The 27,854-nt window shown below is 44.2% G+C and overlaps 1 protein-coding gene across 5 annotated transcripts in view; it reads left to right on the top strand.

Moving 5' to 3' along the window:
* The window catches only part of klhdc8a (kelch domain containing 8A), a 61,208-nt gene that overhangs the window by 20,016 nt on the left and 13,338 nt on the right, over positions 1-27,854 (top strand). For 4 of the 5 annotated variants that reach the window (XM_023325200.1, XM_023325201.1, XM_023325202.1 and 1 more), the window contains 4 exons: positions 17,370-17,686; positions 18,457-18,667; positions 21,704-21,868; positions 21,965-22,183. In XM_023325200.1, the coding sequence (XP_023180968.1) occupies positions 17,522-17,686; positions 18,457-18,667; positions 21,704-21,868; positions 21,965-22,183 (760 nt within the window). In that variant the 5' untranslated portion in view covers positions 17,370-17,521. Of the gene's footprint in view, positions 1-5,987; positions 6,253-17,369; positions 17,687-18,456; positions 18,668-21,703; positions 21,869-21,964; positions 22,184-27,854 lie in introns of those variants that run through there. The other variant, XM_023325204.1, reaches the window with a different exon arrangement.

Below are 27,854 nucleotides of genomic sequence, written 5' to 3' on the forward strand. Positions count from 1 at the left end.
GGCAGCCTCTCCGTTCCTCGACGAGAAGGAATGTAGGAATTCCTTCTCGTCGAGGAAAGAATTTTTTACCGGAGGTTCTGCTGAGAAACTCCAGCTGGGATCCCAGTAAGCTCACGCCTGCCTGAAGAGAATGAGTTTTTTCTGTTCCGTTAATTTTTGGACTTTTGGACATTGCTTTGACCCGACTGACGATCAACTCAAAGTGAGACCTTTCCATTATCTAAAGATATTGTAAATTGCCTTTCTGTTGCATGCTCGCCTTATATTTTCCTGATTATAGGCTGTGAAATTCTTATGCTATGAATTTCACAGCAGAAATCAATGGTTCCGCCGAACCATTGATTTTATCATGGTAAAAATTATTTTATCAATTTTTATTCTAAGAGGTGTTATATTCGTATACTCAGACACTTTTATTAAAGTCTCCTTTCATGCATCTGCTCACACAGGTTTCTTACAGGCATGTCACCCAAGACTCTCTCACTCTGTTGTTCTATTCTTTACATTTATGCATTCACATGAACTCATGATCGCCACCTAGTGGGCATAAGTATAATTCATTCAATCATCACATCCTCCTTTCTTTAAAGTAAGAATGTTACAAAAGAAAGTTCAAAGAATAACATACATTGTATGAGACAGATAAAACACTGAATTACAAAATACAGACATTTCAACTTAGACATTTCAACTTTTCCCCCCTTTTTTCTTTTTTTTTTTTTTTTTTTTTTTTTTTTACAAGTTCAGCCTATCAGGTTTTTTCACCACTCTGGTAGATCTTCTTAACACAGGTGGATCATCCCTAATACTGTCCATGTTGCAATGTGTTACAGTTGTAGGAATAATCTGAGAGTCCTTAGAATCTTCATTCGACTCATCAACAGGCTCTAATGGAATTTTCAACAAACTGCGACGATTTCGTCTCAAAACCTGTCCATCTTCAGTTTTCACTTCAAATGAACGTGGAGCTACTTCCTGTAGAATAGTTGCCTTAGTATTCCATCCCTCATCATCCTGAATCCTTACTGGGTCCTTGTATGACAATGTGGGGAGAATCTTAGCTGATCTGTCATAATATGACTTTTGTTTTACTTTCTGCTGTCGTAACCTGTACTCCAACTTTGACGATTTCTTTGCACCTTGTTCATTACTGTCATAACTCGGCAGAGTTGTACGAATCTTCCGATTCATCAAAAGCTCAGCAGGTGAAAACCCACATTGCAATGGCGATGATCTGTAGCTTAATAAAGCTAAATATGTCATGTCCACGAAGCGGTGCTGTGAATGTGTTGTCTCCTACCCTCTCTCCTGCAGGGCGTGTCGGACAGGAGCGGCCAGCTGGAGCTCATCTATTCATCAGGAGGAGCGTTTTTATAGAAGCCGGATCCTGATAGCGCTGCCAGATGGTTCTACGCTTCCAGTGAGTTCCTGTTCCTGGTCAAAAAGTCCTCGTTCCGAAGTAATCCTCGTTTCTGGTCTGTAAGAGGGTCTGGTTTGGCCTCTCGTCCGGATCCTGCTCACAGCCGTTCCCCGTCTCCTGCCTGGCTCCGTTTCCTGTCCGTCCGCCTTCGTTGCTGGATTCCCCCCCCACCCCCTCGCTCAACACGCTCGCCTGCCTGTCCACCCATCGACCCCAGTGGATGCTCCGTCCACCTGTCTGCCCCCCCCCCCGCTGCTGGTCACAAATAAATTCGAACTTACCTTTTGCTGGTGTGGCGTTTGTAGTTGTTTCTGCACTAGAGTCTGTAAACAAACATGTCAGAACCATCTGGCCTTGTTGACTCTGCAGCGCAACTACGAACCGCAGTAACAGAGCAAGGAGTTCTGTTAGGCCGCCATAACAACGCGCTTCAGGCTATGCAGCAGCAGCAGTCTGAGCTAACGCAGAGCCTTTCCGAACTGTCGCAGCAGCTGAAGGAGATAAGTGCTAAGATCAAGCTGTCTGCCGCAGGAACCGGTACTCCTGCCGCCTCGCCTGCTCCCGTCACTACCTCCCCTTCGCCCAGCTTCCGTGAGGTTATTTCCCCTCCGCCGGAGCCGTTTTCCGGGGAGCAGGGTAAGTGCAGGGGTTTCCTGCTCCAGTGTGCTCTGGTTTTTGGCCGATCGCCTCAATCCTTCCGCGATGACGCCAGTAAGATTTCATATGTCGTTGGGCTTTTAAGAGGCAAGGCCCTGAAATGGGCTGAGGCGATAATTAACGAGTCAAGCGTGCATCGTTACTCATATGATGACTTTATTGAGTCCTTCAAGCAGGTTTTTGATATGGCAGCCAGTAGGGAGGACGCTAGCAAGAGACTTTGGGAGCTACGACAGGGTAACCGGCCTGTCTCTGAACTCGTAGTGGAGTTCCACATTCTGGCTGCTGAGACGGGGTGGAATAGTGCGGCTCTTAAAGGGGCTTTCCGCAACGCTCTCTCCGAGAGGATGAAAGATGAACTTTCTTACCGTGACGAATCTAAGACTCTCGAGGAGCTAATCAATCTAGCAGTCCGGATTGATAACCGGATACGGGAGAGGTCCAGACAACGATCCGGGACCTCCGCAGTCCCGTCTAGGACCGAGGTTCCCAGAGTCACATCTCCGACCCCGAGTTCCCCTTCGTCCCCATTACCACCGCCTGAACCTATGGAGATTGGACGGGCCCGGCTCACTCCCGAGGAGCGTCAACGGCGGAGAGACGCCGGATGCTGCTTGTACTGCGGGGTTCCCGCCCACTTCATCGCCAACTGCCCTGTTCGCCCAAAAGCCGGGGCCCGTCAGTAAGCGTGGGGGTACTGGCGGGCAAACTCACCACCAAACCTCATGTGAGTATCCCTTCCCTTCTTTGTATCCGTCGAGAGACGCATCCCATACTGGCATTTATTGATTCAGGGGCCGAGCAAAACTTAATCAGTCCAGAGGTTGTTAAGGAGTATGACATCCCGGTCCACGCTCTCTCTGCCCCCATTCCAGTGTCGGCATTGGACGGAGGTCCATTAACTACCATAACCTGCCGCACTGACCCACTCTCGTTAGTGGTTTCAGGAAATCACCATGAACAGATTTCTTTTTTTGTGTTTCCGACCGAGTCGGCCCCCCTGGTTCTTGGTTACCCTTGGTTACAGACTCACAACCCGCACATTAACTGGTCTAATGGTCTCATTGAGTCGTGGAGCGAACACTGTCATAGTTGCTGTTTACAATCTGCCGTCCCTAGGGGGCCCCCCAGCCCTACTGCAGAACCTGAACCCCCAGACTTATCATCGGTTCCCACCGAGTATCATGATCTTAAGAGAGTTTTCAATAAGGCACTAGCTCTATCTCTCCCTGCACACCGCCCTTATGATTGTGCAATTGAATTGCTCCCTGGAGCCCCCCTGCCTTCAGGCAGACTTTACAATCTGTCAAGACCTGAACATGAAGCCATGGAGAGATACATTTCTGAGTCTGTTTCCGCAGGCATAATCCGTCCCTCCTCTTCTCCCATGGGGGCGGGGTTTTTCTTTGTCCAAAAGAAAGACAAGTCACTCCGTCCCTGCATTGATTATCGGGGGCTTAATCAAATTACCGTCAAGAACAAATACTCTCTCCCTCTCATCTCTTCATCCTTTGAGTCGGTCCAAAGGGCCACCATTTTCTCCAAATTAGATCTGCGCAATGCTTACCACTTAGTGCGAATAAGAGAGGGAGACGAATGGAAGACTGCTTTCAAGACCCACATTGGACATTTTGAATACTTGGTTATGCCTTTTGGACTTTGCAACGCTCCAGCAGTTTTCCAGGCCCTAGTAAATGATGTCCTTCGGGATTACTTGAATGTTTTTGTGTTTGTCTATTTGGATGACATTCTAATCTTCTCCAACAGTCTCACCGAACACCAGACCCACGTAAGGAAGGTTCTTCAACGTTTACTGGAGAATAACCTGTTTGTGAAAGCAGAGAAATGTGAGTTTCATAAACCATCCTTGACCTTCCTGGGTTTTGTGTTTGAGGGAGGACAGGTGAGGCCCAGCCCTGAGAAGACCCAGGCTGTCCAGGAGTGGCCAGTTCCAACTTCCAGGAAGCAGCTGCAGCGCTTCCTAGGTTTCTCGAACTTCTACAGGCGGTTCATCAGAGGCTTCAGTTTGGTGGCCGCCCCCCTCACGGCTCTTACCTCTATCAAGAGACCTTTTTCCTGGACCCAAGAAGCTGACCGGGCCTTCTCAGAGCTCAAGAAGAGGTTTGTTAACGCACCCATTCTGATTCACCCAGACCCATCTACTCAGTTCATATTAGAGGTGGATGCATCCGACACCGGGGTAGGGGCCGTTCTGTCCCAACGGTCTCACCTCGATAATAAGCTTCACCCATGCGCCTTTTTCTCTAAACGTTTCACTCCTCCCGAACGCAATTATAACATTGGCGACAAGGAGCTCCTAGCCATCAAATTGGCTTTGGAGGAATGGCGACACTGGCTTGAAGGCACAGAGCAGCCCATCCTGGTCTGGACAGACCATAAAAACTTAGCCTACCTGCAGTCTGCTAAGCGCCTGAACCCTAGACAGGCCCGCTGGACGCTGTTCTTTTCCCGTTTTAACCTGACAATCACATACCGCCCTGGGTCCAAAAATTCTAAACCAGACGCCCTCTCCAGACAACATTCCCCTGACAGCTTGGATGACTCCTCCAAGAGTGTCCTCCCGCCCACCTGTACGGTCGGTTCCATCACATGGGAGCTGGAGAGTTCCCTCAAAGCAGCCCTAGCAGGTGAACCGGACCCTGGAGGAGGTCCCCCCAATCGAACCTTTGTCCCCACCTCCATGCGGTGTCAAGTGATCCATTGGGGTCACGCATCGAGGTTCTCCTGTCACTCTGGGGTTAGCCGCACTATTGGACTCCTCCGACGCTATTTTTGGTGGCCGTCCCTTAACCAGGATGTGCAGGAATATGTCAGGGCCTGCAGCGCCTGTGCTAGGGGTAAATCGTCCTACCGCCCTCCTGCCGGCCTGCTCCAGCCTCTCGAGGTCCCTTCACGTCCCTGGTCTCACATTGCCCTGGACTTCATCACTGGTCTTCCCTCCTCCCATAATAAATCAGTCATTCTCACCATCATTGACAGGTTCTCCAAGGCATGCCACCTAGTGGCATTGGCCAAGCTCCCATCGGCCCCCGAGACAGCCAGACTCCTTTTACAGCATGTCTTCCGCCTGCACGGCATCCCATCTGAGATTGTCTCCGACAGAGGGCCTCAGTTTGTCTCACATGTGTGGAAGGATTTTTGCTCCACGCTAGGGGCCAAGCCCTGTCTATCTTCTGGCTTCCACCCCCAGACCAACGGACAATGTGAGAGACTTAATCAGGAGCTGGAGAATACCCTGCGTTGTGTTTGTGCATCTAATCCTGGTTCTTGGAGCACCCACCTACCTTGGGTGGAGTATGCGCACAACACGCATGTCTCGGCCGCTACAGGCTTTTCCCCGTTTGAAGCCTCTATTGGCTACCAGCCACCTCTCCTACCGTCCTCTTTTCCAGAATCAGCCACCCCTTCTGTTAAAACCCACCTCAGAAGGTGTCAGAGAGTGTGGGGGCAAACTAAGGCTGCCCTGCAACGCACCTCCTTTCAGAATAAAAGGATAGCTGACAGACGACGTATGCCGGCTCCCCAGTACACCCCTGGCCAAGAGGTTTGGCTCTCTTCGAAGGATTTTCCCCTTAAGTCCACCTCTAAGAAACTCTCTCCTAGGTTCCTTGGCCCTTTTACCATCATTTCGGTCATTAGCCCCTCTACAGTGCGCCTCAAACTCCCTTCTCACCTCCGGGTTCACCCGGTTTTTCATGTTTCTCAGATCAAGCCTGTTCATTCCAGTCCCTTGTGCCCTCCTCCGGACCCCCCTCCACCCTCCCGGCTGGTGGATGGCCATCCTGCCTTTTCTGTCCGACGCATCCTGGCGGTCCGCCCTCGTGGGCGTGGCCGTCAATATCTGGTGGACTGGGAGGGGTATGGACCGGAACATCGGTCCTGGATTCCCCGTTCCTTTATTTTGGACCCTGATCTCATCTCTTCCTTCGAGAGGTCGTCTGCTCCTACCTCTAGTTGTCCGCCAAGAGGCGTCCATTAAGGGGGAGGGTACTGTCATGTCCACGAAGCGGTGCTGTGAATGTGTTGTCTCCTACCCTCTCTCCTGCAGGGCGTGTCGGACAGGAGCGGCCAGCTGGAGCTCATCTATTCATCAGGAGGAGCGTTTTTATAGAAGCCGGATCCTGATAGCGCTGCCAGATGGTTCTACGCTTCCAGTGAGTTCCTGTTCCTGGTCAAAAAGTCCTCGTTCCGAAGTAATCCTCGTTTCTGGTCTGTAAGAGGGTCTGGTTTGGCCTCTCGTCCGGATCCTGCTCACAGCCGTTCCCCGTCTCCTGCCTGGCTCCGTTTCCTGTCCGTCCGCCTTCGTTGCTGGATTCCCCCCCCACCCCCTCGCTCAACACGCTCGCCTGCCTGTCCACCCATCGACCCCAGTGGATGCTCCGTCCACCTGTCTGCCCCCCCCCCCCGCTGCTGGTCACAAATAAATTCGAACTTACCTTTTGCTGGTGTGGCGTTTGTAGTTGTTTCTGCACTAGAGTCTGTAAACAAACATGTCAAAATATGGATCAGAGTTACTATCTGCAGCTTTCTTCAGAAGTTGTTTAAGAATATGAACACCTTTCTCCGCTTTTCCATTCGACTGTGCATAATGTGGACTTGATGTTACATGCTTAAAATCATACTGTTCTGTAAACTTTTGCCATTCTCTGCTACTAAAACATGGTCCATTGTCCCTCACCACAACATGTGGAATGCCATGCCTTGCAAAGATTGATTTAGCATGTGTTATGACACAATTTGATGACAGATTTGCTAATAGAGCCATCTCTGGATAATTTGAATAGTAATCAATGATCACTAAATAGTCTTTACCCTTAAAATGAAACAAATCCATTCCCACTTTCAGCCATGGTGACTTAGGAATGTCAGTTAATATCATAGGTTCTTTGCTCTGTTTGTTTCTAAATGTCTGACATGTTTCACATTTGCTTATTAGTACCTCAATGTCCTTATTTAGTCCAGGCCAGAAAACTGAATCCCTAGCTCTTCTTTTACATTTTTCAATGCCTAGATGACCCTCATGAATCCGCTGTAGAATGTCCTGTCGTAACTCTTGTGGAATTACAATCCTGTTGTTTTTCAGTAATAGTCCATTCACAACACTTAAATCAGCTTTAACATTGAAAAACTGTGAACATGAGCCTATTGGCCATCCTTCATCCATATTCTGTATGACTAACTGCAACTCTGTGTCTTTAGCTGTTGCCTCAACTATGTGTTGTAGCTTTCCATCTGACACAGGCAACACAGTGGACACCAAATTCACATGACACTGAATATCCTCTTCAGTTGAACTCACACTAATGTCTGTAGGGGCTCTAGACAGAGCATCAGCAAGAATCAGATGTTTCCCTGGAGTGTAGATCAATGTAAATTCATACCTCTGCATCTTCATCATAAGTCTCTGAATCCTTGGTGACATCTCGTTTAGATGTTTTTTTATGATGGCAACCAAGGGTCGGTGATCTGTTTCAACTACAAAAGATGGCAGACCATACACATAGTTATGAAACCGTTCTAGTCCATAAGCCAGCCCCAAGCATTCTTTTTCTATTTGAGCATATCTGCATTCAGCTTTGGTCATGGCTCTGGACGCATAAGCCACTGGCTTCCATTGTTCATTCTCAGCCTGAAGAAGAACTGCTCCAAGCCCATCTTTTGAGGCATCTGTAGATAGTTTTATTTTTTTAGTTGGATCGTAGAAGATGAGCACCGGTTCCGTAGTCAGATATCTTTTTAATTCCTTCCACTCTTGTTCATGAACTTCTGTCCACTGGAATTGACTATCGTTGTACAGGAGTCTGCGAATGTTTGTCATCTTTGCACTCAAATTGGGAATGAATTTTCCTATAAAATTAATCATCCCCATGATGCGTAGGACACCCGTTTTGTCGACAGGCGGTGGCATTTTCAAGATAGCCTTTATTTTATCTTCGTCTGGTTGAACACCCTGGGCAGATAGTTTGTCTCCGAGAAACATAATTTCTTTGACGCCAAACTCACATTTATTTTTATTGAGCTTCAGTCCATTTTTCTGTATGCGCTCCATGACGCGTCTCAATCTGTCATTGTGTTCTTGAGCTGTTGATCCCCAGATAATGATGTCATCAATGTAGACTCTCACTCCTTCCAAGCCTTCTATGATTCGCTCCATCGCTCTGTGGAATATTTCTGGTGCCGATTTTATTCCAAAAGGAAGTCTTAGAAAACAGTATCTTCCAAAAGGTGTGTTAAAGGTACAATACTTGGTACTGCTTTCATCCAGCTTTACTTGCCAGAACCCTTGTGCTGCATCCAACTTGGTGAAATATCTTGCTCCAGCCATCTCACTGATTATTTCCTCTCGAGTGGGTATTTGATAATGTTCTCTCCTGATGTTCTCATTTAGATCCTTTGGATCCATGCATATTCTCAATTCTCCATTCTTCTTCTTGGTAATCACTATGGAATTAACCCAATCGGTGGGCTCTTCCACTTTCTGAATGACTCCCAACCTGGTCATTCTGTCCAACTCATTTTTCAACTCCTCTCGCAGTGGTGCTGGAATGCGACGTGTAGCATGCACAACAGGTTGAGCGCCCTCTCTCAGCTGAATCTTGTATGTGCAGGGTACAGCACCTAATCCTTGAAAAACATCCTCATAATCCTGAAGCATTGCATCAACAGGGTTATTAGATTCATTCAATTCAGTGTTTATGTGATACACTCTTTTCACCAGTCCAAGTTCTTCACATGATTTATCACCTAAAAGTGACTCACGATCTTCTTTTACAACTGAGAAGAACACAAGATGTTTTGTTCCTTTAACTGTCACATTCAGCTGACATGTGCCAATGCACTCAATTGATTGTCCATTATAGTCTCTTAGACCCGACTTTATGTCTTTTATATGAGGTTTTACTTGCATTTCTTTTATATCAGACATGCTAATGAGATTCGCCTTAGCACCTGTGTCCAATCTGAACTGAACTGTGGTTCCATTTATTAACAAAGGAATTGTCCATTTCTCATCTCTGTCAACACACTGCACTTTTTCTGACTCATTTTCACAATTCACAACACCAATAAAGAATGTGTCACTTAGGTCAGTTTCCTCTACTAAGTTTACACGATTCCTCTTCCTTTCTTCTTTCCTCTTCATAAAGCATTGCTTTGCAAAATGATTCTTTCCATGGCAATTTAAACACTGCTTACCATAAGCAGGACATCGTCTCACTTTATGCCGTGATCCACAGCGCTTACAGTCGATAACGGTTTCCTCCGGCAGCTGCCTCCTCAGTGCATTGCGTTCTTTCTGGCAGGACACCACTCCTACCGCCGCTGCTCCGTCACTGAACCGTGAAGTAGTTCCTGTTGAAAGTTCAGAAAATGTCCTCACTTGCTGCAGAGACAGTTCGCTCGCCCGACACATCTTTACAGCTGTTTCCAGGGTCAGTTCCACTTCTCTCAGCAGTCTTTCTCTGAGCTTCCCATCACGTACACCAAAGACGATCTGATCTCTGATCATCGAGTCCTTCAGCAGGCCAAAATTGCATGACTGAGCTTTTACTTTCAGATCTGTCAGAAAGTTATCGAATGGTTCATGCTGAGTCTGCATTCGGGAACGAAACACGTATCTCTCATAGCATTCATTCTTCTTAGGTGAACAATGATCATCAAATTTACTTAGCACAACATCCAACTTTTCTTTGTCGTCTGGTTCATCAAACACAAATGTGTTGTAGACTTCCAAAGCCTGCGCTCCCGCTATGGTCAGCAACATCGCTACCTTTCTTGGCTCCGGCTTTGACTCCAAACCCATTGCGGCGACATATAGTTGAAAGCGTTGTTTGAAGGCACGCCAATGCTCATCCACGTTTCCCGTCAGCTTCAAGCTCTCCGGTGGTTTCAGCTCCATGGTTGGCCTTTCAATCCCACTCCTGACACCATGTTATATTCGTGTTTGATAATGACCAGGCGTCTTGTAATGCTCAGACACTTTTATTAAAGTCTCCTTTCATGCATCTGCTCACACAGGTTTCTTACAGGCATGTCACCCAAGACTCTCTCACTCTGTTGTTCTATTCTTTACATTTATGCATTCACATGAACTCATGATCGCCACCTAGTGGGCATAAGTATAATTCATTCAATCATCACAAGAGGGTTTGATTTTTTTCAGTGCTGCTGGCATTCATTCATTAGCTTTCTCTTGGCCAATCTCCTCACGTTCTCCCTCTTGTTCCCATTTCTCTTCTTTTCTTGATTTTCATATCTACTTTCCGGTCATAAAAGGCCTAAGACCACCTTTTTTTGTCTAGCCTAAACATGCAGTGTTGTTAAAAGGTGGTGGGCCGGGGTGAGTTGGTCTCTGTCTTTCAGAGGTGTGTGGTCCGAGCTAGTTTGCAACCTCAACTTCCTGTTTATTGCCATGTCAACATCTGATGAAACTGTGCTTTGCGTAACCTGGTTGATTTGCTCCAAACCGTTAAACGGAAAAACACCTAAGTCACATTTCCTTTGTCTTCTCTTTTTGTGACATTTTAAAAGTTTGCTCAAAATTTCCACGATGATTAGATGGAAACAAACATTATAGTGCCAAAAGTATTCACTCACCTGTATTGACTCACATATGATGCGACAAATGGGCGACACACATGTTTATTATGGGGTCTCTAGTGGTGCTGAGATTTAACAAATGACTTATGACGGTTTAATATCCCGTCCTCTGATTTGCTTCATGTAAGACTTTAGGTGCTCTATTGTCCCCGGTTGCCTTGGTAACACTCTAGTTGTGGCGGGAACTGCTTGTCTTCTCTCTCTACATACAGATGGTGTTTTGTCACAGTCTAGAAAATGTGACGGTGAGGACTAAACTCATGTCCGCTTTTTGTTGCACTTCACAAAAATCACCAAACTGGATCAAGTCCTGAATCTCTCCCAGTACAGTGGCTCCTCACGGCTCACCCTGACTGGCCTGCTGTCTGGAGAACAGAGACGCTGGAACAACTTTGATTCAAAATGGACGAAGTCAAAAGAAGGATCCAGTTCCGTCAGTTTAGCTATTCCAACACATTTGTGTCAAATATTGTCTCTCTCACTGAGCTTTTCCAACTGCTGCTCCTGGGTAAATAGGTAAAATACTCAATAACTGTTTCTATTATTTGAGGTTTTTTATACACTGATAGTGGGCTGGTCCCTCATCTACCTCCACAACAGCCCCGATCTGGTCTGAGTACAAACCTCGGTTCTGTTCGGTTAAAGTGAACTCGGGTTTGGTTCCAACGCATGTGAAAGCAAACTGACCAGAGACCGCCCCAAAAGTAGGAAGCAGACAACAGCGCCAGGCATTCTGGGTAAATACAACCAAAACAAGCCTGTGTTTTGTCAGGAGCGTTTTACCAAAGACAAAAGAGAAATCCTACAACCGCTAACATCTGACGCTACTCCATTTTTGCTTGCGGTTTGTGAGGCTGCTGTGTCTTCTTCAGATGTTGTTGTGTTGTTTCCCTCACTTGGTGCATCCATTGCCACCACAGGTGAAGAGGGGAACAGATTTGTCAAATTGTTTGTTTGGTCTTGACAGTCCAGTGTGAAAGAGAACCCCATCAGCTGAAAGTGTAGCAAATATTGTAACTTTGCTCCCCAATCGAAGCAAGTCTACTGGACTGTCAGTTGTGAAAACAGCCTCAGACTAGAGTTATCCCTCCAGCCGGTTCTGCTGCTCATCAAACCTGGAGAGACGGTTATGAACATAAAGACGCTTCTCGCTGTGCTCCGGTTTCCAGAGCGGGTCTTCCCCGTTTAGAGTGCGAATCGCAGGGAGGGCGGAAACACAGCCTAATTAAAAGTTGTAACTTGGAAGCATGCTGATTGTGAATCACTTCAGAGGATGCTGGTGGGCTTACTGTTGATCTCAAGCTGCTCGAGCAGCTAATTAAAAGAAAGAATAAATAATGATACGGCAACCTAAATTGGTTACAGATTGCCGATTAACGCGCCCTGCGAGCCGGCTCCCGCTCCTGAAGCCAGCTCCGGCGCGCCGGGCTCGGCTTGTCGGAGGGCGGCTCCTCCTTTGGTTTCCATCCTTCTTCCTTAATAACAGGGAACCGAGCGGTAAGCAATCATGTGCAAAAGAAAAAGAAAAAAAAAAGACTTGTGTGGGGAAAAGAGAGAGGAACCCAACTGTTTCTATGGCAACCTGTCCTCGCTCGTTGGAAAAGAAAAAAAAAAGAGGGAGATTTTATTTTGAAGGACGCTCTTCTTTGTCTTTCCTCTTTGTTCTTTATTCGGGCGCCTGCGAGGTGATCAAAGGTGTGACAGGTAGATGAAGCGCAATAATAAAGCAGACAGAGTGGGGGTGAAGGGGAGCAGGGGAGATTGGGGAAGGGGGGATGTGGAGCTCAAAAGGAAAAACTGCTGAAAGACTTTTCTGTTTAAATCACGGAAGTCCAATTTGAGTCTAAAGTCCTTCCCGCGTCCTGAAAAGCCGCCTGACTCCAGCGGTCACGGTTAGTGTCGCTCGCCGTCTGCGTGACACAGAAGGTTGTTTTCACGGCCACAATTTAAGGCAGAGGCAGTGGCAATAAAGCCCCGCGATGCATTGTGAGTTTATTCTCCAAGCTTCCTCCCTCTAATCAGTGATAAACCTCCACCCCCGTTCCTCCCTGGAAAGGAAAAAAAAAAAAAACATGCATGAAGGCACCAGAAGTGGGTTACGTGCAGGAAACAGAAAGCTTTGAGGGATGACAGGGCGGGAGAAAAAAATATAATAATAAAAAAGAATACAGGCGCCTGACATCACAGCAACAAAGATAGGAGATTTAACAGGAGAGAGGGCAGATCAGTCTGCAAGGCCACAGCTGCTTTTTATGAGGAGGAGATGAAGACTTCAGGTTGGAGGAAAACAAACAGATTGTTGGTGAAAGGTGTGTAAGGACAGCTGCTCCGGTCTGTCCTGTGTTATGGTAGGTTGTGTTAACTTTAGCTGCGTGACAAGTTGGTTCAGAGTAAAAAGAACGATACCTAAATTAGCTGGTTAAATAAATGTCCTCAAAGTAATAAAGTTTTCCTGGAGTGAGGACGGTGTGTGAGTGGAAACTCACAGAGTTTAGCTGGAGATCTGACAGTCAGTCAGCCAGTGACTGTGTCTGAGGTCAAATACTGAGAAATTGGATTTTCCTGTGTTACCAAGCTGGAAAAGGATTTGTGGTTTTTGATTTCTTCGTGCAAGTAAAAATCCTCCCAGCACTGTGGCATGCTGTTTCACTCCTGCTGCTGCAAACTGAAAACCAAAATATAAACTCACAGCAAGCAGCTGCATTCAGAGGTTTCCTACTTAGTAGAATTCAGAAATGCTTTATTGAACCCAAAGAGAAATTAAATGATGTCATAACTCTTACATTGCACTGCAAAAACTGAAAATCTTACAAAGAAATTTGGGTCTATTTTCTGGGGCAAATATCCTAACACCCTTGAAATAAGACAAATCTAACTTACAAGTAACTTTTTAGCAAAATTGCAGATTGTTTTAAGTCAATAATTCCTTAATTTTGATGAAAAACTTGTTCCACTGGCAGAGCATGGAAGATAATTGGAATAATCTCCCAGTGGAACTAGTGAATTTTAATCAATATTAAGAAATACTGTAACTTACTGCTGTATTTTGCTAAAAAAAAAAACAAAAACTGACTTGTACGTCAGTCTATTGTATTTCAACTGTACTAACAGTTTTGCACAAACTACAACACAGTGATGACAACTTACTATTTTGTGTTCAATTAACTTAAAATGTACAAATCCAACTAAGTTCACTTAATTTACTTAAAGCAACTTTTTACTTTGACTTTACTTGAAACAGTTGAGTTCAATACCAGTTTCATATTCTACGTCTGATCAACTCAGTTTATTATGTTCATCCAACTCAATTTACTAAATTTTCATAACTTAATTCATTAAGTGTTTAACATGACAAGTCACTCTTACTCAAATCATTTATTTGTGTCTAATAAATCATTTAAATCAGCTGTCAGATCTTCAAGCTGAATCTGACTGAAGACAGTTGTCGTGTGGCAGTAAAATGACTGTGAAGACATGCTGTGAGCAGCAGAGATGATATCCAACAGCAACATTTCCTCATGACACTATCAGTTGATGGGAAGTTCTGCTAATCAACCTGACCTGCTTTTGCTGCTCCTCTTCAACGGTGTTTTCACACCATGTAGCCCGGTAGACTCGGTTCGGCTGGGGACAAAAATGGCAATGTTTGCTGCTGTGGTTCTCTTTCACACGGCACTGAGTGAAACCAACCAGACGCTTTGAAAAGCCTGTTCCCCTCCTCACCTTTAGTGGCGCTGCACCAAGTGAAGGAAACTGCACAAAAACGTCTGAAGAAGACACAGAGGACAACATCCTTCTGAGGAAAAATGTCAGATTTTAGCAATTGTAGGATTTCTCTTTTGTCTTTGGTAAAGACCACGAGCCATCTCTACTGGCAGCGCTAGACTGGAGCGTTTGTTTTGATTGAATTTATCCTGGAAATGCCCTGTTCTGTAGTCCACTTCCTGCTTCCTGCTCCAAAAGGAAGCGGTCCAACCGTGTATATGTCTACTTGGCGTTTACATAATGAATTGGAACTGCACCAGAGTTTGCTTTTTTCGGTCCACATCAAAATTATATTTTGCATTCACACCTCCCCAAATGAACCAAACGTTTTAGGCAACCAAGCTGGATATTAATGCCTATTTTGTCTCCTATAGCTGCTAAAATGCTCTAAAAGTAATTATTGTAATGGAACAATAAATCAGAATCAATTTGTGTGTATACATTTCAAAGTTTTGAAATTTTTTCAAAACTTAAAAATGTTCAAATCTAAAGTCTGCCCTTAGCTTCCTCTTTGTACTCATCACTATGCCACTGTCATCTAATTAGATTAATTGGGGTCATGAGGATGTGTGTGTACTTCATGACACATAAATGACGTGACATGAAGAAATGATGCCACACCCCCATGAAATCGTTAATATTGCTAATTCTTGTTCAATATATCACATAAGTGTGTTTGGGGGGGGAAAAGATCAGCAGGGCTGAAAACACAGGCAGACGTTTTCAATTTGATTGTAAAATTCAAAAGTGGGAAACAGAGGATGGTGAGCAGAGCGTGAAAAAAGAACTATTCCCTCCACTGACAGATAGCTGACAGCCCGCATCGCAGCCGGATGGATGAAGAGTTCCTCCAATCATCTGTGGAGAGACAGGCCTCCGTCTCTGGGGTGAGCGCTGGATGACACAGGCCAGCGTTTCTCTGGCTGACTGGATCAACCTGCTGAGCGTCTGCAGGAGCAAGAAACCAAAGAAAGAAAAAAAGAATCAGTTTCTGTGCTGCTTTAAAAGGACTTTATAAAAGGCTGTTCTGCTTAAAAGATTAAGTTTAAACAATACTTTTATTTATATTGAATAATTAAAGGGGCAGTGTTGTGTCAAATTGCCTTCTTTTGTTTTTGCTTTACATCTTGTTATGTCATTCTCTCATCAAAAACATAGCTGGAGTGTTGCCTTCTCTTATGCATGTTTGAGAAATTCTTTCATCTCCATGGCAACCATTCAGCTGTGGAAAAATGCCTGGGTGGATCTAGCACCGCCTTCAAGACGAAGCTCCTCCTCTTAGCTGCCCTCCCCCACTCAGCTCCTTCAGACTAGCCAGCAGCAATTAGCAAACGCCCGTTAGAACTGCACATCTACTACATTATAAGAGCTACTGTACTTCTCAGTGAAACCCTGGTAAACATGTTGGTAAAGGGTTAATACAGGAGCCATGTTGTGATGACTTCCTGAAGGCGGAGCTTCAGAAAGAGCAGGAGTTTCTTAAAGAGGCAGAGTTAAAATACAATGTCAAATTTCTTTAAAGCCATATTTGATTAATACAGCATTTTTATAACAACTGAAGGTAACATAGATACTTAATTGTGCTTCAAAATGGCACTATGTGCCTGCAAAACGGATAATTTGCCCCTTTAATAATTGTAGATACTGACTTGTAACTTATTTTCAGAATATTTAAACCCTTTAACATTTTCTCATATTTTTATCCCATAGAGCAACACACAGTGGAAAATTACCCAATAATGTACTTCAATGAAACCGGACTTCACTCTTCACTCCCACTGTTCACATTTTTTGATGCTTTTTTCGCCCAAAAAAATGTTTTCTACAATTGAGATCAATATGTAAATTGATTAATGATTTAACTGCCCTGTCATTCAAATAATTACAGGGCCAAAAAAGCAGTTTGACAAATAAATGACTGTTCCAGTAAATGAAACAAAATAATAAAAAAAAGAGATACATTTAATAATTGATCGATTAATTGGACATAAATATTTATTTCTACTTTCATTTTAGAGTGTTGTAATTTATCTTTTATGCTTTAAATTTTTACTTAAACCAGTATTTTCATGTCACACTCTTATTCTTGAGTGCTCTGGTTTTTCATTTGTTTATTTATTCCAGGTGAATTTTCCACTGTTGATTTTTCCAAGTCCTTTTTCTTCCATCCAATATTTAAAACACCTTCATCCCCCTAAATATACATGTTATTTTTTTCTAATTATTTCTCTGTCCTTCCTTGAACTCTGATGTATAATATACATTTTTATTTATTTTAATTTGCTTTGTTATACCTTTGGTGCCATTTATGGTGTTGTTTTAACTGATTGTTTTCATGGGAAGCATTTTGTAACAATTGTTTTAAAAAGTACAACACATACACAGCATTATTAACATTAGTAATATTTTTTTCTTTTCTTATACTTCTGTTGTGTTTTTTTTTCTTTCTTTCTTTCTCGCTGATGATTTATCACAATAACAAAAAAAATCCAACATTGTCAGATGACCTCATGTGAAAAAGTTCTAGTGGTAGTTCAGCTTTTGAAGGCTGAACTACCACTGGAGTTCACCGGTAGTTCAGCCTTCCACTGAACTACCGCTGTTCAGCAGGTGTGGTGACCCACACCACACCTGCTGCAGCTCTGTGGTGTGGTCAGTGCTGCAACCTTATGCTTTTTAAAATACATTTATTGCTTCAGATGAAGCAACAATTGGACTAGAAGGAGAATGCAGCATAAAGTTGGAGCTCAGACAATGCAGAGTTTACCGAGTCATCGCTTTTGGACCTTGGTGCGTTGTCGTGGAAAACGCTCACATTGCATAACGGGAGGAGCTGGAGCGTCACACTGTGCCGGGATGCATGTGGGAATACTAACAGGCTTCTTCCTCCTGCTGCTCTGTTCTGCAGGGCCCAGCAGGCTGAGATGACAGAGCGTCCAGGCAGCCTGAAGTTCCTCTGACTCCTCAGCAGAAACCTTCAACAGAACCTGAGGTCCAGCTTCTCCCCCTCCTGCTTCCTCCACCCCACCGTTTCCTGAACCCCTCCTCTGGTTCCGGGTCATGGCGCTCCCCAGTGCCAACGAGTTCCACTGGCAGAGCCTGGCGCGTCTGCCCTGCGGCCGCGTCTACCACTCTCTGTCTGAGGTGGGGGGGCAGATGTACATGCTGGGGGGCTGCGACGCTGCGGGGCGGCCGTGCCCCGGACTGGACCTGTACTCTCCTGAGGTACCAATCAGTACCACCTGGATGCTTATGCTGCATAATTAGACATATTTGGCTTTTTTTTTAATGTTCTCTAGAAATGAAGTGCGCCGTATTAGATGCTTCGGTATGATAATCATATTAGGAATGATTTTTTTTTCTTTCTTTTGCTAAACTTGATGGTTTTTTTATGCTTTTTTTTTTTAATAATAGAATGTGTACAGTACATTCGGAAACTTCTGCACTCTTACTCTGTTAACCTAAAATCCTCTGGGTGAAAACTACAAGCCCAACATTCCTACATGTGAACAATTTCTGGCAGATGGTAAAAATATTGTTATAAAAGTAAACCTTAACACTTTTGATATGATAATATAATTCAGTAACTGCTGCTGCCTTAAACCACAAACAGCAACATGAGAAGGTGACCGTTAGGAAATGCAGGGGCGTAGCCGGAGGGGGGATTGGGGGGTCAGCCTGCCAAGGGATTGTTTGTTTCCACAACTGTGGAACAAGCAGTTCCCCTCCAAAACAGGTGGTGGCAGCAGTGACAATATTACGATATACTCTTATATTTATTAACATAGCAAGGCTTTAAAGAATATAGCATTTGAAAAACAAAAAGAAAATAGTTATTTTGAAAACACATGTTTGGAATCAAAGTGGCTCAGTCTAGCCTCCACAGGAAATCTTTCTTATTTTATTATTATTATTATTATTTATTTATTAATTAGGGAGAAATGATCCCCTCGTTACCTTGTGTTTTTACCGTTTTTGCCGTTTTGTGTGTTCAGGGGGACCGCTGGATAGGCTTGGCCCCGATGCCCACCCCCCGCGCAGGCGCGGCCGTGGCCGTGCTGGGGAAGCAGATCCTGGTGGTGGGCGGAGTGGGAGAAGACCAGCGCCCTCTGAAGGTGGTGGAGATGTACAACACGGAGGAAGGCAGGTGGAGGAAGAGGAGCGCGCTGCGGGAGGCCCTGATGGGCGTGTCCATCACTGTGAAAGGTATCCACGGCTACGCAGTAACTCCTCTGGATTTATCTTCTTACTAGTCATGAATCCTGTGAAAATAAAACAGTTTCCAAAGAAGAAAGGAGCACAGCTCTTCAATCAGATAATAATGAAAACAAAAGGAAAGATGTCCACAATTTTCTCATTTTGTCTAATTAAGGAGCTGCTTTAATCAAGTCCAATTTGATATGATTAAAATCAAATTGCCCAAACAAAAATCACCACCAATCATCTCACATTTGTTCAATGGGCTTGTTGCTCATCAGAAATAAACTTCGTAACATGGTAATAACTGCCATGCTAAAGTTTAGCCTCTTCTGTTCTATAAAGAAAAGTGCAAATGAACAGGTTTATGTAAAGTGATGAGAAAAAAATTAAAGGGGAAGAACTGGATGAAATATGGTGCAGAAGTGGCAGGCGCTGGAGGTCTTTGAAGCCCCGCTGGCAGCAGTTAAAGCTCTCAGTCTTCTCGGATGAGCGTGTTGAGGCTTTTCACACCTGCAGTTTATCCCGTTCATCCCAGCAGATCCTCCCAGACTCTGTCGCTCCTGTGAAGCTGCCATCTTCAATTCATGTCGAGCCAAACAACCCAGATTTAGTTCCCGTGGAACATCTGTGGACTGACCTGGATGGAAGGGACGCTTTAATTTTTTTTTTTTTTTACAAACGCTTGTAAATCTTTGGTGAGCTTAAAAAAAAAAAGAAAGAAAGAAAAAAAAAAGGAAGCATAGGCGTAACATGTAACGATGGGTCAAATCCTCCTGACCACAGAACCGCCCGCCGTCTGACCAAACGATCGGTGCAGACAGATGAAAACAAATACTCCTTTTCGTGTTGACTAAATGAAGCATTTGTTATTAACATTTTTGAGAATCTTTATTTATATTACATAACAAACTCCAGGTAATCAGGTATTGTTTTTGTTTTCCCCAAATAAATCTAAAGTGTTAAAACTTCTCCCGCCCTGTCAGTTTATGAAAATGTGTCAAGGTTTCATCTTCATAGTGAACAGCTTTTCCCGCCGAACGCAGAGACACTTGAAAAATGAGCAAAGTTAAAACATAACAACGCAAATTCTTCCTTTCCTCCGCTGTCTGATGATCAATGCTGCGTCCTCTCTGGCTCCAGCCCTCTTCCCGCTTTTCCGTTCTCGTGCCTGACGTGTCATTCCAAAGTGCCAGACGTTTGACTGTTGCATTTTTTTTCTATTAGCAGAGCCGCCTGTCCTCCCGTCTGTCACAGGCTCTTGCTTTGTCACGAGCCAACTCACCGTTTCCACCGGCGAGTTGAAATTTATAGAAAAAGTTGGGAGTGAGGGAACCGGTTTTGTCCGAAGCTAGGCATTTTCATATTGGCCTCTGGCGCGGTCACCGGAGGAAAAACCTGCTGAAAACAGCCTGTTCTTAATTTGTTTATACTTTAGCGTCCATGTGACCAGAACCGGATGGATTTCAAGACAACGCAGCGGACCTGCTGTGTCCAAAATGCTGTTGCCACAAAACGCTGCGAGACGACACGCAACGGTTCCAAAATCTCCTCTTCAGCCGTCTGTAGTGTGACCAAGTCAGAAAAATGTGAGAATCCTTTAGGACGCAGCAAAGAAAGAAAGAAAGAAAGAAAAAGAACTCTGGATGTTCAGTAGGGTTCCAGGAGATCTGGGCCCAGTTAAACTGCTGGCCTTTAACTGGCCAGCAGGCCTTTAACTGGCCACCAGTGGAATCCACTAAATTCCACTGGTGAATTTAGTGGATGAATTTGTTGAATGTGGAAGGGATGGACAGATTCTCTGCCAGTGTAGGAATGTTGAGCCGTCTGTGTTGACGAGATGAGAAATAAAATTTTTTTAGAGACTTTGTGTTTATTACTGCAGATGCAACTTGTGCAAACCTAAGAAAACATAAATCTAATCCACAAAGTTCAGATTTTCAGTGGTTCAGCATATATTTTTTGGGATTAATTGATTAATAGCTGGACAGAAAAACGTGCTTAAAAGGACATTTTTGTTTGTTTGTTTGTTTACATGCCATATTTTCCGGACTATAGAGCGCACCTCACTATAAACCGCACCCACAAAGTAAAAAAAAAGAAAAAAAAAGGAAACGTACATATATAAGCCTCACCAGACTATAAGCCGCTGGTATCTCTGCCGCTCTCGGTTTTCCAAAAGAACGCAGCAGAGAGAGCGTCCTAATAAACCTGCTATTAAGGACGCACGATTATTTTTGTTATCAATTAATCAGTATTAATTGTTTCAGCCCTATGCAACACTATGCACCATCAGTTAGAGGCAGGTCGTCCAGGTCCTGAAGAAAAAAAAAAGGTAACAAAAGGTCTTTGCTCCGGCTCAGTGCAGGCAGGTCAACTTTATTTATAAGGCACCATTCATACACAAGGCAATCACTTACAGAATATCAAAAGCCAAAACATGACTTGCTTTTAAGAATCTGGTTTAAACAGATCTTATGTCAAATATAACATTGCAGAAAAACAACTTACTGTTACAGAAAAACCATTTATCTGCCGACATCGATGGCCATGCTAGCTAGCAATAGCATTCACAACAGGCTATGCTAGTTACTGGGTAGCAGAGAGCAAAAGGAGCAAGGGGAGTGACTTCGATTGTGATTGACAGCGCTAAGACCCGCCCCCTGGCTCTGATCGGTTGCTTCTAGGTAGAAGGCAGAGGAGCTCGATTGTTTTGTGTCATTTATAACAAACCATCACAACATGGTGACAATTTCAACATGTAAACAGTTTTATTTTTTTTTTTTTTTAAAGTTACTTTACATCAAAAACAACATTGCAGAAAAACCAACGCTGCTGAATTGTCTTTTCAGTATTTTAGACACGCTCCATGGAAACATTTGTGAACACGTTGATCTTCTGGGGGGGGGAAATCTGCGAATCGATGAATCTGCCAATATTAAATAGGGATTTGTTGTACATTAATGTTGTTGCATTCTTTTTTTATTATAATGAACAGTTCTGATCAACTAAAGAGAAGTTTCCTAAAGCGTCTGTCTGTGGTAGATAGCCGTGCTCTGGCTGTTGGAGGAATGGCCGCTGACCTGCTCCCTCGCAGCGTCCTGCAGCAGTACGACCTCAGAAAGGACGTCTGGGCGCTACTTCCTCCCATGCCGACTCCTCGCTACGACGCCAACTGCCACCTGCTGGGCAACAAGCTTTATGTTGCAGGTAACTCTCCAGAATAAACCGACTTTCTGCTCTGTTTTTGGCATCTTTTCCAGAAAAGAAAAAAAAAAACACACACACACTATTGTTTTCCTGCAGGTGGTCGCCAGTGTAAGCGACCAGTGAAAGCTTTTGAGGTGTACGACACAGAAGCACGCTCCTGGACCTCGCTGCCTGTTTTGCCGTGTAAGCGCACCTACGGGGGTGTGGTGTGGGACTCTGCTGGGAGGCTGTGTCTGCTGGGAGGATTACGGCAAGGCGGAGGACACCAAAGCTCCAAGTTCACCAAGAACGTCAATATTTTTGATACCAATCAAGGTACAGAAACACACGTGTTGTCTTCAGGGGGTTTTGTTTGCACCCATTGCAACGCAGTGTTTTGGCCAGTCACCAATCTTTAAAAAAGCCTGACCTTTAAAATCGCCAATTCTGATTTTGTCCGATACAAATATTTTTTTTTTGTCTGAAATGTGGCTAAATATAGCAACAAAGCCCCTGAGTTGGCAACAGTGGGGCGACTGTTGTTAACTGCAAACATGCAGACATGACCTGGTGGGCGGGGCTAACAGCTAAACCTGTCAGGGGAGCAGAAGAGGACAGACCTTTACTGAGTTAAATAAAACCAGCTTCACACGTAATTATCGGTCGATCACCAGTCTCCCAAAATGAAGGAAATTGGCGCAGATAAATTAGTTGGCCAAGAAATCGGTGAACTTCATATGTGCCATACTGATCATGCAGTTAACCCCCAAATTATTCTTACATCCTGGAAGATTCAGTGGTTAAAGTAATATTTCAATTTTATGAATGTATATATTTTTAATGACTAGAAGTAATATTAATAAAATGTCCCGGTGTGAGTACTTAGAACTTGAACCCAAGTAAGAGTAGCACTACTTTAGCATATTTTTACTCTAATCTCTGGTGTTAATACAGTATCTATGACATGATGAAACAAAAATCGTTTCAAAAAATATAACTTCTTAACACAGAAAACATGTTTGTAGGTCATCTGAATTTAACAGCAGGTTTTGAACACATCTTCACCACTTTTTCTGTAATGTTCAGTTTGAATCGACTGGAGAAGTGGGATCGTGTTGAGCATTGTTGGCGTTTTGCGGCCGGCCGTGATGACCACGTAGAGCAGCAGAGTTCGATCAGCGGGGCTCCACTTCCAGGAGTCGGTTAGCTTGCTGAGAAGTTGTGGGTGGCAGCCTGTCTCCTTCGGCGTTTTCTCCAGAAGCTCAATATAAAGCCTTCTCCCTCACTCTCTGTTTATTCTGTGCAGGGTCTGAAACTGACGTGTTGCTGAGAAACGCTGAAAATGACTCTTGCCTTGTGTTTTCTTTTTATTGACAATTGCAGAATCTTTGGGGCCTGCTGACGCACACAGCATCATCTCTGAGTAGCTTGTCAAAATTGTGTTATAAAATAGCTGACTTAGCTGGGGGCTCAAACATCGTCGTGTTAAGGCTTTTTGGTTCATGGTTGTAGCTTCATTCAAATTCTTACAAACGTTTTCAGAATCCCCAAGGTTCAATCCGTGACTCACGCGCTCACATCCAGGTTACTTTGTACGTCTCTGGGTCGGTAAAATCCTCTGAAGTGCATCAGCAACCTGCTGCCCAGAAGGTGCCACATTTATCAGCATTAATTCCACAGAAGAACAACTGGACGGCTGCTGCAGTCCCAGAGAAACGTCAGCTCGAGTTTGGGATTTTCAGTTTAGCTGCACGAGACGCAGGAGAGGTGGAGACAACGTGTCGGCAGCGGCTGAGGATGCCGGAGGCACATTTACATTGTTCTGCTTAAAGCTGGAGGATGTAGCAGAAGTACTGCTAAATATGAGGAAAAAATACATATATAAAAAATGTGGTTTTACATCCATCCATTTTCTGGTCACCCTTTGTCCCTAATGGGGTCGGGAGGGTTGCTGGTGCCTATCTCCAGCTACGTTCCGGGCGAGAGGCGGGGTTCACCCTGGACAGGTCGCCAGTCTGTCACAGGGCAACACAGAGACATACAGGACAAACAACCATGCACACCTAGGGAGAATTCAGAGAGAACTATTAACCTAACAGTCATGTTTTTGGACTGTGGGAGGAAGCCAGAGTACCCGGAGAGAACCCACGCATGCACAGGGAGAACATGCAAACTCCATGCAGAAAGACCCTGGCCGGGAATCGAACCCAGGACCTTCTTGCTGCAAGGCAACAGTGCTACCAACTGCGCCACTGTGCAGCCCTCGTGGTTTTACATATTTGTTAAAATGATCATTATGTGGTGATAGTTTGATTTAAGACAGATAATCTGAAAAAAAAGGGGGGGGGGGGGGAATCAAGCTCCTCTGTCAGAAACAACCAATGAGAGCCAGGGGAGGGGCTTAGCGCTGTCAGTCACTCTCATGTTCATCGCTCCCCTTCATCCCCCACCTTCCCCCTGCTTTCTGCTACAGCTGCTTCACCACAACATAGCCTCCCACCAATGCTAGGCTAGTTAGGTTAGCATGGCCACCAATGTCGGTAGATAAATAGCTGTAACGGTAAGTTGTTTCTCCAATGGCACAGTGAGCACAGTGTAGTGTACTCAAGTTTGATTGACAGCGCTAAGCCCCTCCTCCTGGCTCTGATTGGTTGTTTTTGCATTGCATTTCTTCAGATAGCAATAGCAGCACTAGGAGGAGATAGATTTTTTTCACAGATTATCAGTTTCATAGCATACTGTCACAACATGATGACAGTTTTAATAAATATGGAAAAAACATATTTTGGTTAAACTTATATACTGCGACGTGACACACATGTGCCATCGCTATGCTTTGAGTCTGGAATATCATTGGTAAAAAACGAGAAAATGACACAAACACACAAAGAATATTCATAAGGGTCATCATAGCGGATAAAATATCCAATATAAAATGTCAAAGACAGAGAAATTCATTTGGTGCTCTTGTATCTTAACAGGGATTGACAGAAACAAACCATTTGTAGATTTGTATCTGGGGAGGGATTACAGTTTACGTCTCCAAACATCCACAATTTTGTCACCTCTAACTTTGAGAAATAAGATAAGAAACAACTGTCCTATGAACATTTTTGCAACAAATTAATTCACACCCTGCTTTGGTGCAATCTGGTTTTGTAGACACGACTCAAAGCGTAGTAATGGCGCCTGCTGGTGGACGTTAGTGATGGGATTTTCGGCTCCTTTTCGAGATGCGGCTCTAATGGCTCTTCTTACTCTTCTTACCGGCTCTTTCGGCTCCCAAACAGCTCCCCATATATATTTTTGACATTATTAATTAATTAATAGCTTAAACCTAATTTTATAATATTTTGTTTCATTATTGACATTGTTAAGCACTTATGATGAGTAAAAATGCCGCATAACAATGCTATAGCAATACCGATGCGTGTGATGTCCGCATGTGCCTGTGCAGGTTGTTTGTCCAGAGTGCACGATAGGAAATGCTGACTTTGCACAGTCTGCACTCTGCCCTGGAGCTTGATGTAGCATTAAAATGAGTCCAAATCTTGCTCCGTTTTCTGTCACTCATTTATTTTCACCTATTCAGTTCTCTCACTGACTCCCCTTCTTTCTGTGCTTCTTGATGCTGAGTGAGTGTCTGTACATAAACACTTGCCGACGAACGCTATACATCAGTGGTCCCCAAACTAAGGCCCGCGGGCCAGATGCGGCCCGCCTCCACATTTGGTCCGGCCCCCTGAACAATACCAGAGTATTTTCATATATGTGCATTTTTATTTGATAAGTTGGACTTTTGCAATAAAATGTTCATTAGTAATGATCTTTATTTATTATTAACTATTAGTTAGTAACTATTTTATACATGCATATAATTGACCCTAACCCTTTTTTTTATGTGGAGAACCCAGTGTTATTTGGTTATTATTTATTTCATAAATAGTGTTATTTCCTGACTTTTGTTCTCTGAAGAATCCAGAAAAGGTTATTTGATTGTGCTTTCTGAAAAACAATACATTTTTATGTTTAGCACTCTTACAATCGTCACATTTTTTCTGTTACAAACTGACCCCGGCCCCCCATCAGAGAAGGGACAAGTTATGTGGCCCTCACAGGAGAAAGTTTGGGGACCCCTGCTATACAGCTTGGCCAACTGCCTGCCGTTTCCACAAAAAAAGTGGTGATAGACTTTTTTTTCAGTGTTTTCCCCCACATTATTAATAGAAACTATGTGTGATTGGTCAGATGTGTGGAGCACACGCTTGACATGAGGGCAGTGGACCGACCGAGGGAAAAAAAACTCTCCGCTCTAGCACTGGCAGAAGAGCAAAACGCGCAAGGAGAGGGAGAAGGGGGAGGAGAGACAGTGAGGCACCGCAGGACAAAAAAAAAACGATGTGGGGAAAAACTATTGGCTCTGGCACTTGCAGAGCACAAGCACAACGACAGGGAGGCGGAGAGACAGCGATATACTGTAGAAAAAAACCGGCTCCCAAATAGGATCCTAAAACGGCTCCCATTGTGGAGCCGGTTCCAGTCGTTCACTTCAAAGAGCCGGCTCTTAGAGCCGGATCGTTCGCGACCGACACATCACTAGTGGACGTCACTAGCTATAGCAGCTCGTAGGCGCTGTCCAGTAACAGATCTATGCCTCATTAGACATCAGGGACAAAATTGAGACAATTATACGCCTAGCGATGACAACATGCTTCTTACAGGAGGTTACCTCCATTCTGGAGCTCTGTTATTAATAATAGTCTGGCACCAGTAACTAAATGGTCGGGGTTGGCAGATGAGAAAGAAACTACTAGAGTAGATAAACCACTTAGCATTGGAGAAGGTAGCAACTAGCATACCTGGCTGGTCACCCGCTGGATTGCCTTCTTCCTCTAGTGGCTAAGTATTAGCACAGAAAGGCTAGCATTAGCATTGGCGAGGCTAATGACATCGCAGATATTCAAAACACTGCTTCTGGATTTTAGGCCGATCCTGTTCACTTTACTTTGTCTGTATGGTTTATTCTCAGTCTCATTCTTTTGACCTGTGATTAAAATGTTGTCATTTATATATATATATACATATATATATATATATATATATATATATATATATATATATATATATATATATATATATATATATATATATATATATAAAACCTCAACAGTCAAAGCTTTAAGGTAGATGGTTGAAGGAGTCACTTCAACTTTTTATTCTGTAGCTTTTTTAATCCAGCAATGGAGGCATTTAAGACGGCGACTGATTGTTTTTTTTTCCTTTTCTTTACATCTTCTGTCCTTAAAGAAAAAAAGTCAAAGAAGAAATTGTCTTCTTTTTCAGTCAAAGTGTATTTACATATAAATTTGACATTCTCCTCTCGGTAACGTTTTTAACTCCTACTTACCGTACACGAGGAATGAGGAGAAAATCCCAGAGGAGATGACATTGATTAGGACTCACATAAATCTGATTAATGAGTAAAGCTCTGGGTACAGAGCCGTATTCAATTATTTAGCCGAATGTGCCACCGACTCCAACAGCTTCCCTTCCCTCTGATCCAAACCATGAGCTTCATGCCGTTTGCTGTCAGCGTCTCCCCCAGTCCGGCGTCATCAGCTTTTTAACGTTGAGTTTTCCCACCGTCGTTAAAAACGGCGATGCTGTGAGCATGGAGCAGATTGAGCCCACGCAAGAGAGTGTGTGCACACTGTTTGTACACAACAGTAGTGTGTGTGTGTGCGTGGGTGTGTGTGTGGGGGTGTGTGTGTGTGTGTGTGTGTGTGTGTGTGTGCGTGCGTGCGTGCGTGTGTGTGTGTGTGTGTGTGTGTGTGCGTGGGTGTGTGTGTGTGTGTGTGTGTGTGTGTGTGTGTGTGTGTGTGTGTGTGTGTGTGTGTGTGTGTGTGTGTGTGTGATGGGGGAGCTCATGACTTTTCTGCTTTGCAAGATTTTTGCGAATTGAACGTGACGCCATCTCTGGGAGGCGTCACTGTGAAGCTAAATATGT

This window comes from Xiphophorus maculatus, chromosome 20 (assembly GCF_002775205.1).
Source record: "Xiphophorus maculatus strain JP 163 A chromosome 20, X_maculatus-5.0-male, whole genome shotgun sequence".
In the NCBI taxonomy this organism is placed as follows: domain Eukaryota; kingdom Metazoa; phylum Chordata; class Actinopteri; order Cyprinodontiformes; family Poeciliidae; genus Xiphophorus; species Xiphophorus maculatus.